This window comes from Corylus avellana, chromosome 7 (genome assembly GCF_965113065.1).
Source record: "Corylus avellana chromosome 7, dhCorAvel1.hap1.2, whole genome shotgun sequence".
Lineage (NCBI taxonomy): Eukaryota > Viridiplantae > Streptophyta > Magnoliopsida > Fagales > Betulaceae > Corylus > Corylus avellana.
In genome coordinates this window covers 22,607,231-22,618,064 of record NC_142496.1, presented here as the reverse complement: position 1 = coordinate 22,618,064, position 10,834 = coordinate 22,607,231, and the positions used below count along the sequence as shown (strand labels likewise).

The following is a 10,834-nucleotide window of genomic DNA, read 5'->3' as shown; positions in this document are numbered from 1 at the left end:
CAATCCTAATAGGTGTAGATTGGTGTCAATTAGATTTTTCAATATTGCAGAAGATCAAGAGAGAAATTTGTCTGGACTAGAGCTTGCTTTGTCGTAATCATAAAGCTAGCTAGTCTTCAAGCAGAAGAATGTTTCAGGATTAGAAAATACGTGTTTGGTAGGATTGTCTCTCTTTCTCTATTTTGAATCCTAGTTACTTAGGAGAGGATAATCTTTTGCCTCTAAATAAAGCATAGGTCAATAGGCTTAGATGCACACATTGTATCCTAGATGTAGTTTAAGGTTTCAGAAAAAGAGAAACAGAGAGTTTATTACAATCTTACCAAACAACATTAACTTCCTATGTAGTCTTGATTCTGTTGCTTCTTCGATCTTTGTTGATTTTTTTTCTTTCTTTTTTTTCTTTTTTTCATGCGTGTGCTACGAATTTTAACGTACCTGTTTATTAACATTCTCAAAATGAAATGCACAAAAGTGTTGCTCCTATTATTCCTTCAAGTGATCGATCATGAGAGGTAGGGGTGTCAAAAATAACCGGAAAACCGGAACCGGGACCGGAAAACCGGGAAACCGGGAAACCGGAAACCGGAAAACAGGGACCCGGTTCCGGTTCCGGTTCCAAAAAAAAAAAAAACCGGGACCCCGGTTCCGGTCCCGGTTTTTGGCACCCGGTCAAAACCGGGAAAACCGGAACCGGGTATTATTTTATTAAATAATATATATATATATTTTAATTCTTTTACTCTTAGTATTACGCAATACTGCCAATGCGTCTTTTGAAGGTTTTCGCCTTTCGGTGTTTTAATATATATATATTTTAATTCTTTTATTTTTTTGGGTTTTGAATTGTTGTAGTAAGGGGTATTTATTTCTTGTGCATGTTGGTTTGTTTACATACTTGTTTTTACTTTTTATTGTTTTAATGTTTTCTTTATGTATCTAATTTAAAATTATGTTTAGGGTATTTTAAAAAAATTTGAATTTTTATTTCTAGGGCTCATATAGGCAAAAACATTGATTATTTATGATTTTTATGCTTTTTTAGGTTTATTTTTTAATTATTTGAAACAATCACAATCAAGCCTCTTTAATTTAGACAAAAAGATTAATAATTTTTTTTTTAAATGAGCTAACTTATGAAAAAAAATAATGGGCTTATTTTAGGCCCAATATCTAAAATAAGCCCCAAACACTAATTATTTTAAAAAACCGGGTACCGGACCGGGTAAAACCGGAACCGGCCGGGAACCGGGACCCCGGTTAACCGGGTCCCGGTTCCGGTTCCGGTTTCCCAAAACCAAGAACCGGGGTACCCCGGTTCCGGTTCCGGTTTTGGCCAAAAACCGGGAAACCGGACCGGGTTGACACCCCTAATGAGAGGGATTAATATTTCTATAGGAGCAAGCTTGAATGTGTGAGAAGTGGGGGAAAATTTACTTGTTAAAATATTTTCTCAGTTATCCTTTTAATGCCTACTTTTATTGTTTATTTCTTTTTTTTTTCTTCTAATTTTATTGTTTATTTCTTTATGAGTAAAGATTCGTGGATTATGAGCACTAAAGTCATAAAAGATACTTTGGACTAGCTAATTAATCAACTGATCAACTAATAAAAGCTACTATATTTTATTCATATTGTTGATGTGTTCTATATATATATATATATATATATATATATATATATATTACTTTTTCACCGTAAGACTCAACACCACAATTACACTTATATACAATACATTGCTCTCTTAAGATCTCTCTCAATCACTTACTATCAAGATAAAGTAAGACATTTTGAATATGAGAAATAATAGACTTACAAACAAATTTTATAAAAAAATTTTATAACATGATATGGCATAACATGATTAAAAATAAAATAAATTTAACTTTAAAGAAACTGAATTATATTGTGTCATCATGTTGTAAAAAATTTTTTTGTGTAAGCAAAACATTTTTCTTTTGAATATGGCAATACGCTATATACGGCCATGTTTGTAAAAGTTTGAGAGATTAAAGGCATTGGATTCTCCAATAATGGAAATTAAAGGCATTAATTGGATTCTCCAATAATGGAAAGGTACGTGAAACGTGCAAAGATGTGCAAGTTTGGACTATCTTCATTTTTTCTCTCTCTACGGAAAATTATTTCTCCAAATGACTCAACTTATAAAAGATACTTTTGACCTATATGACATATGAAAGTCGGGCGGCTACCAGCTGAATTGGTCTTCGTTGCATATGCCTTTTTTAAAGGGAAGAGTGTACTAGCACAATCAAAGCACATCGATCTAAACACAAAATATAACCTTGAAACAGTTCGGGCAAGGCATGGGGTTGAGTGGGAAGCTTTTGCAAATCATAGCACTGCCTCGAGTGATCATACTATTTGCAATTGTGGCAGCAGCAGCATCAACAACAGCAACTATACCCAAGCCTGACTGCCCCAGCAAGTGTGGAGATGTAGAAATTCCATTCCCATTTGGCCTCAAAGAGGACTGCTTTCTGGATGAGAGTTTTAATATCACATGCCACAACTCTACGACACCAATGACAGGTACTATCCCTGTAAGAAACATATCCATTGACACTCATGAGATGCATGTCATGAATAGGGTAGCCCGAGACTGTTACAACCACATCCACAGTACTCCTACCGGCGTCAAGAATCCTGCTTGTGGAACTAGTAGTATTGGTTCTCCGCAATATTATATGTGCAACCCTTCCGTGGTAGTCATGGTAGACAAGAACAATTCCGGGCTCAGGGTCTCCCAGTACACCATTTCCAACAGCAAAAATAAGTTCACTGTTATCGGCTGTGACACTATCGCATACCTCAGTGGGTACCAAAACGGAGAAGTGTACAAGATCGGGTGCGCATCTGATTGCCCTACCCTTAACAATGTGGTGAATGGGTCTTGCTCTGGCGTTGGGTGTTGCGAGTTAGGGTTTCCGGATGGACTACAAAATATTAGTGTTCAAGTATCCAGCTTTAATAATTACTCCAAAGTATGGGACTTCAATAGATGCGGCTATGCTTTTGTTGTCGAGAAAGACAAGTTCAACTTCTCCGCTGATTATCTCAAAAATTATACCAACCCAACGGTTCCATTGGTGCTTGATTGGGCAGTTGGCAATCTCACATGTGACATAGCTCAGAAAGAACCGAACTTCGCATGTAAGGAGAATAGTGAATGCATTCATCCCCAAACCAAGCAGGCTGGGTATCGTTGCAAGTGCAAGCAGGGTTACCAAGGGAACCCATACCTCCAAGGCAAAGAGGGTTGCCAAGGTAATTTATATTACTTTTTCCCTGAATTCAATATCACTTTTCTGACATTTGTTTTCCCCTTTGTTTCCGAAGTGGATCCTCTTCACTTCATTTAAATTGAGTGATATTTTTATCCTTTTACTTTTTAATGGAAAAAAATACCCCTAAAATTTAAGTAACTATATATTTTCAAAAATTCTAATTCCTTTCTTTCAATGTATACATATGTATTTCATTAATTATGATTATACTATGTGGTTGGCCTGTATTCCTCACTTGATGTGCAGACATTGACGAATGTTTGGATGAGACTCATAATTGCACCAAACAATGTACCAACGGAATAGGCAATTATACATGTCATTGCCCCAAGGGGTACCATGGGGACGGAAGAAAAGATGGTGACGGTTGTTCTATAGATGTCGTACTAGCGATTAAGGTTTCCATTGGTAAGTAAATTTACCATTTTGTACATCCTTAGATAATATCATGTATGCATTTAATTACACAAACTTTTAATCTTGACTATAACGTTTCAACTTTTCCAAGTTCAGGAGTTGGCATAGGCTTAATTGCTATGCTTGGGGGTAGCTCGTGGCTATTCTTGGTACTCCAGAAAAGAAAATATATTAAGCTTAAAGCAAAGCTTTTTCAACAAAATGGGGGTTTGATCTTAGAACGGCGTCTCCGTGCACTAGGATCCACTAAAAAGACCAAAATCTTTACTTTTGAAGAGCTGAAGGTGGCTACCAAAAACTATAGAGAGAATAGGATCATTGGCCGAGGAGGTTTTGGTACAGTTTACAAAGGATTTTTACCAAATAATACAATTGTTGCCATCAAGAAGTCCAAGACAGTGGATCCAGACCAAGTTGACCAATTCATTAACGAGATTGTTCTGCTCTCCCAAATTGACAATAAGAATGTTGTCAAACTCTTGGGCTGTTGTTTAGAGACACAAGTTCCTTTGCTAGTCTACGAATTTGTCTCACAAGGTACACTCTTCAACTATATACATCGTGAAGGCAACACATCCATTAAACGATGGGAAACCTATTTAAGAATAGCTGCAGAAACAGCGGATGCACTATCATATCTACACTCTTTAGCTATAATTCATAGAGATGTCAAGCCCTTAAACATATTGCTTGGTGATAATTTCATTGCAAAAGTCTCCGACTTTGGAATTTCAAAATTGGTTCCCCACGATCAAAAGGATGTAGCTACTGTAGTGCAAGGAACTCTTGGATACCTAGATCCTGAATACTTACAGACGAACCAATTGACGGAGAAAAGTGATGTCTATAGCTTTGGAGTAGTTCTCGTGGAGCTACTAACAGGAGATGATGTATTTTCATTCGATAGATCCGAGGATGAAAGATGTCTACCTATGTATTTTCTTTCTTTCTTGAAAGAGGATCGCATGAATGAAATTCTTGATAAACGAATAGTTGGAGAAGGAAATAAAGAGCAGATCACGGAAGTCATTAAACTTGCTGAGAGGTGCTTAAGAGTGAAAGGAGATGAGAGGCCTAGTATGAAGGAATTGGCCATAGAATTAGAACAAATAAGAAAGATAGAGACGCACATGTGGGTTAATGCTCAATCAAATCTGGAAGAGGCCGAACACCTAGATGGTGTGACATCTAACGTGTACGAAAACGGTGGAAGTAGCAGTACAACCGCTGGACTTGATAGCATGAAGGACAATGTAATGTTAGCCTTGGGGGATGGCAGATGAATGTGGCATGATGACATCCGTTCTTCATGGCATTTGTTTTTTTTTAATGCAACTTCCTGTTTTAGTGTCCTAAAGAGAGTTCTGTTTGCTTTATAGCCTCAACAAAATGCTCATTAGATAGTGATGGCATGCATATTATCTCTGTACTATTCTTCATGTGTTGAGTTTTCTGTTCTGGTCGAAAGAGCAATTTGTTGGAGTTATTTGGAGTAATTGTTTTGTTGTATTCGCTGTCTTGTATAGCAGTTGTGGGATTGTATATCTGTTGGTGTTTGCCAAGTGTAGTTTGCTTAAATGTGGTGTGGTGTGGTGTGGTATGTAAGAAATTTTTCAATAAAGTGTGCGTGGCTCATATGCCACATTTCATTACCTAATTCTTTCAATGAGTGGACTATTTATAAATAAAGAAGTTCATTTTCAATCAACTTTTGTGGCTTGTCAAAACAGCAAACTTAACAGTTTTTGTATCCAAGAAGTAGCTCAATCGGCTGGAACCACACTTAATAAAGTGGAGATCACTAGTTCGAATTCCCCTCCCCCCTCTTGTGCAGACATGTCAAAAAAAAAAAAAACAACAGTTTTTGTGTCTATTTAGTAACAAGCATGTATTTTTGTAATTAACAAAAACGAATTGTTACTAATGTTCTTTTAATTCTGACCGTTCAATTTTACTTATCTAACATGTACTTAATCTTAACCGTTACATCATTCTTATAATTAAATATTGTTTAATTATGATTGTTAAATCATACTTGGTAGTAACAATTTTTTTTTTTAACCGATAGATCTAACTTGATTAATTAATCTTATATTTGATGTTACTAATGGTGCAGGAAATCCAATAGTTGGATCATATTGATAAGTATCCTACCATCTAAATCAAATCATTACATTGTACAATTACAATCGTAAAAAATTTAATGGCCAGTTGCGCTATAAAGGCGCCCCACAGTCATCAGCCTTGCACAGCCAGCACATGCGTGCGAGCGGTGCTTCGCACCATACCGGTGTGTACACCCAATTGTGTACACCGAAACATTGTTCCAAAGCAGTAGGTTGATGTCACTTTCCCTGGTTTTCCATGTGAACCTCTCTTTTCCAAGACTCATTAATGCCTTCTATTAAAGAAACATTCTCAAGATAAAACTATATATATATATATTAAGTTTAAAACAAAAACATTCCAACATGTCATTTACACTATACATTGTTGTGGTACAAATTTTGTATGCCAAACCAAAGTTTGAATTCGAGTGGAAGTAATAAAAAAAAATCTCATATTATAGTGCAAAACCATTTTTTAGGTGAAGTCAAAAAAGAAAAGACTTCATCATCATCATCAGAATAATGTCCATTTATTTTTTTATAGCATTCATCCGAAATAAAATAAAAAAAAATAAAAAAGACAAGACAACAACATTAGTATGCGCCATCAATATATTGAAAGCTTACATAGAAACGAGAGAGAAAAAGTAATGCCCATATTATAACTTTGCTATCTATGAATGCTGCTGGTATGAAGTGCATTCTCAGCTGATGGTTTCACTTTAGATGTGCCCCCGTAATTAAGAAAGCAAGCTGTGCAGAAATGGAGCTTGAAATACCAAAACGGCCGTAAAAAAGCTCAGGCCAGGACTTAATTCTGGTTTTGAGTGCTACTTTCTATAACATATGGAAAGCAAAAAATGAGTTACAGCATGGGGGCGTGCCCAGTTCAGTGTATCAGATTTTAAGGAATTCTGAGGTTCGCGGTTGGGGAGGAAATGGTCAATGGAGTCCATAAAGAGTATATTAACATACGTAACTCACATAAGGGTGGAACTAGAAAATTTTGTTTGGGGTGGCTAGAGCTAAATGTTGGTTTGGGTTTGTAGTTTAAAAAAGTGCGATTAAAAATTAACGATTTTAAAATTTGCGATTTGACAACGTAATTTTTTAAAATACAGTTGAGTGTTTGGTAAAGTCACGATTTCGTCTTTACGATCGCAATTTAGCTTTTAAAATAGTGTGTTGTTTGCAATGTGAAAATACAGTTATTTATACGTTTTCAAATCGATTTTTTTGTTTTTTTTTTTTTAAAAAAAAAAAAAAAAGAAGCCCCACTCCCAAATGATATAATTTTTATGTTTTAATTTAAAAATCACACTCTTAAACACACTCTAAAGACAAGAAGTCATTTCCCTTGAAGTTATTTAATATCACTCTTTTCAATAATAGAAGCATGCATGAAGAGTACTACAAATTAAATTTAAATCAAGCAGGACCAAAATCCTTAAAATAGTTCACGTATGGCATTGAAATATTAAGATTTCAAATATGTATTTTCCTTTGGGAAAGATTGATAAGAGATCAGAGATAAAAATTTGAATAGCTTAGCAGGAAAATAAAGATTTGGAGCACACCAGTGAGAATTGGGATGCTCCGATGATCCGATCCCTGTTCGAATAAGTAGGAGCAAACACAAATTAGAAAAAAAATAAAATAAAATCGAAGTAAACATGTGAGTCTGATGGGTGGGCCTCATTGGGCTAGTGATGAGCCATATGGGCATCAGAGAGTGCCAAAATTGACGGAAACTTTGGGGTGGGCTAAGACAAAATCTTGTAGGGGCCCTTCATGTAAAATTGCTCTGGTTATAAGAATTTCAAAAAATTTAGGGGTTGCCATGGTTCCCCCAACCTACGGCGTGGATCCAGCCTGAATATACTTATTTAGACATAACTTCTATCTCAAAAGCCTAAATTTATGGGCTTGAGTACACTTAGATATATCAATCACCCACTCTCTTTATACTTTACTAATGTGGGATACAATTTTACAAATGTACTTACAATAAATCTTCTCTTCTCTTGTGAGTCTCTACCATATTTACCTAACTCCTAGAGTGTGAGTCATTTAGACTAGAGTGTCATGTGTATTCTCAAAAAACCAACACTCTTGTTACAGGAGTCAAACCAAATACATCAATCAATACACTCTTATAAGCAGCAAAAACATCTAATTAAGAGTCCACCATATATATATGCAAAACATCCAAGCGGAGACCCAAACTATTACAAAGATCAATATTTACATCAAAAACCCGCAACTTCTTTTTTAATTTAAGGGTTAAATACTAAATTAGTCCATGGGGTTTCACAACTTTATTTTTTCCCCCCTGGGGTTTCATTTTTATCACAGGAGGTCCCTGTGGTTTTGATAAGTGACCAAATTAGTCCATCCGTTAGTTGACCGTTAGTTGACTGTACGGACTGACACGTGGACCAATCAGACGTCGACACGTGGCACATATATTAATTTTTTTTTTTTTTTAAATATATTTTTTTTTTAATTAAAAAAAAATGTATTTAAAAAAAAAAAAAAAAAAAGAAAAACGGAAAACGTTGGGGGTGGCCGAGCCACCCCCTTGGCCATTTGGGGGTGGCTCGGCCACCCCCTTTGGCCATGGGGGTGGCCAGGCCACCCCCATCTGGCCGGATGGGGGTGGCCGAGCCACCCCCTGGGCACCAGGGGTGGCTCGGCCACCCCCTTGGGCTCCAAGGGGGTGGCCGAAGCCACCCCCTTTACCCACTGGGGGTGGCCGAGCCACCCCCATGGAGCCCTGGGGGTGGCCGAAACCACCCCCAAGGCTCCATGGGGGTGGTTTCGGCCACCCCCAGGCCTCCATGGGGGTGGCCGAGCCACCCCCAGTGGGTAAAGGGGTGGTTTCGGCCACCCCCTTGGAGCCCAAGGGGGTGGCCGAGCCACCCCCATGGATTCCTGGGGGTGGCCGAAACCACCCCCAAGGCTCCATGGGGGTGGTTTCGGCCACCCCCAGGCCTCCATGGGGGTGGCCGAGCCACCCCCAGTGGGTAAAGGGGTGGCTTCGGCCACCCCCATCCGGCCAGATGGGGGTGGCCTGGCCACCCCCATGGCCAAAGGGGGTGGCCTGGCCACCCCCATGGCCAAAGGGGGTGGCCGAGCCACCCCCAAATTGCCAAGGGGGTGGCCGAGCCACCCCCTGTTTCGTCCCATTTTCTTTTTTTTCTTTTTTTTTTTTTAATTTAAAAAAAAAAAAACATTTTTTTTTAATTAAAAAAAACATTTTTTTTTAATTAAAAAAAACATTTTTTTTTAATTAAAAAAAACATTTTTTTTTAATTAAAAAAAACATTTTTTTTTAATTAAAAAAAAAATAAAAAAAAATTAATATATGTGCCACGTGTCGACGTCTGATTGGTCCACGTGTCAGTTTAACGGTCAACTAACGGATGGATTAATTTGGTCACTTATTAAAACCACAGGGACCTCCTGTGATAAAAATGAAACCCCAGGGGGGAAAAAATAAAGTTGTGAAACCCCAGGGACTAATTTAGTATTTAACCCTTAATTTAATCCTATTTTTAACATCCCAAATCATACCTTTTACAATATCTTCTTATAATTTCAATATTTTGGTGAACAATGAACATGTGTTACACGAAGTAGCTATGTGAGCGAGAAAAAAAAACTCGATTTTGTAAGGTAAGTGTCAAAGGGTGTGACAGCCAATTCTTTTATTATTATTATTATTTTATTATTTTATTCAATTCAAAGAAAGAGAAAGGAAAAAAATACAATTAAAAAAAATATAATAAAAGTAAAAGAGGATAGATGTCCTACAATTGGAGATCCCAGCCAATTCCTCATGTCCTTTATGTAATTGGGTAGGGAGATGTGAGGGGGTTGGTAGCCTGGGTTCCCTTGCTTGGGCCGGAGCTAGCTCTTTGCCCAACCAGGAAGTCTGCTGCTCAGACGCTTTACGCTTTATATCTTCCTTTTAAACTCGATGCTGCTCGGACACAAGGAAGATATAAAGAGGACATGGGGAATTGGCTGGGATCCCCAATTGTAAGATATAAAAAGGACAGCTAACAAAATTGTAATCAATAAATTAAGAGTAATGTTAGATGTCCTCTTTATATTTTCCTTGTGTTCCTCTAAAATTGATGTGGATTTAAAATTCTAATTGAATTTGTAATAGTCACTATTAGATTTTGATCTAATAATAATTTTGAAAACTACATCACTGTTGAGCGGACACAAAGACTAAGGACATTTAGTATTACTCACAAATTAATATATATAAACAATAGGAAAGTTAAGTTCAAATTAAACAATCGTCATATATATTAGCATAGACAGTTAAACAGGTAAAAAAAAAAAAAAACTTGTCTTTGTCCCTCAAGTTTGCTTTTATCAAATTAGTTTTTGGAGTCCAAAATCGATCAAATCAATTCTCCAGATTTTGTTATCAAATCGATCGGTTTTCTATGAAATGCCACATCTTAACTAATAGTATTGTGACACATGTTGCCATGTCACAATCAATTGCTCCATATCAGTCATATATACCACGTCACTAAAAATGCCACATTTATAAATAGAGAAATGATAGGGGTTAATATTTTCCTCATATTTGGCATATCTCATCTTGCAAATTAATCATTAGATTTGTGGACTTATGTGGACCCCACATAAGTCAATGGTGGACCCCACAAATTTAATGGTTGATTTGTATAAGAATGTGGGTTAAATATGGAAAACTTATTGACCTCTAGCAGTTCTACCATAAAAAAGAGAAATCCGGTCAACAAAGTGTATTTTGCTCTTGGTAGGGGTTACTTATGCCTCGTTTGCTACGTGAAATGAGTCTATTAGAAAAATGAATAGTTATTAATGAGAATGAATGAAGGCAGAATGATATACTTATTCATATTTCTTAGTTTAGTGACAACACATATGCCTAAATGAGATTTAACCTAAATTACTAAAGTAACTCAAATGATTTCTTATTTTTATAAAACT

At 36.7% G+C, this 10,834-nt stretch overlaps 1 protein-coding gene across 1 annotated transcript; it reads left to right on the top strand.

Moving 5' to 3' along the window:
* The first annotated feature begins 2,306 nt into the window (after positions 1–2,306).
* Positions 2,307–5,294, top strand: LOC132185073 (putative wall-associated receptor kinase-like 16). The gene is made up of 3 exons (XM_088518328.1): positions 2,307–3,288; positions 3,555–3,716; positions 3,822–5,294. The coding sequence occupies exons 1-3, from the start codon at positions 2,328–2,330 to the stop codon at positions 5,006–5,008; spliced, it is 2,310 nt and encodes a 769-aa protein (XP_088374454.1). The 5' UTR covers positions 2,307–2,327; the 3' UTR covers positions 5,009–5,294.
* The last annotated feature ends 5,540 nt before the right edge of the window (positions 5,295–10,834 follow it).

What these genes read in the sequence shown, in the direction of transcription:
- LOC132185073 (XM_088518328.1), top strand. Translation starts at nt 2,328, where the DNA reads ATGGGGTTGAGTGGGAAGCTTTTGCAAATCATAGCACTGCCTCGAGTG. An exon ending in AGGCAAAGAGGGTTGCCAAG is followed by an intron (nt 3,289 to 3,554) that starts GTAATTTATATT and finishes CTTGATGTGCAG; the next exon opens with ACATTGACGAATGTTTGGAT. An exon ending in AGCGATTAAGGTTTCCATTG is followed by an intron (nt 3,717 to 3,821) that starts GTAAGTAAATTT and finishes TTCCAAGTTCAG; the next exon opens with GAGTTGGCATAGGCTTAATT.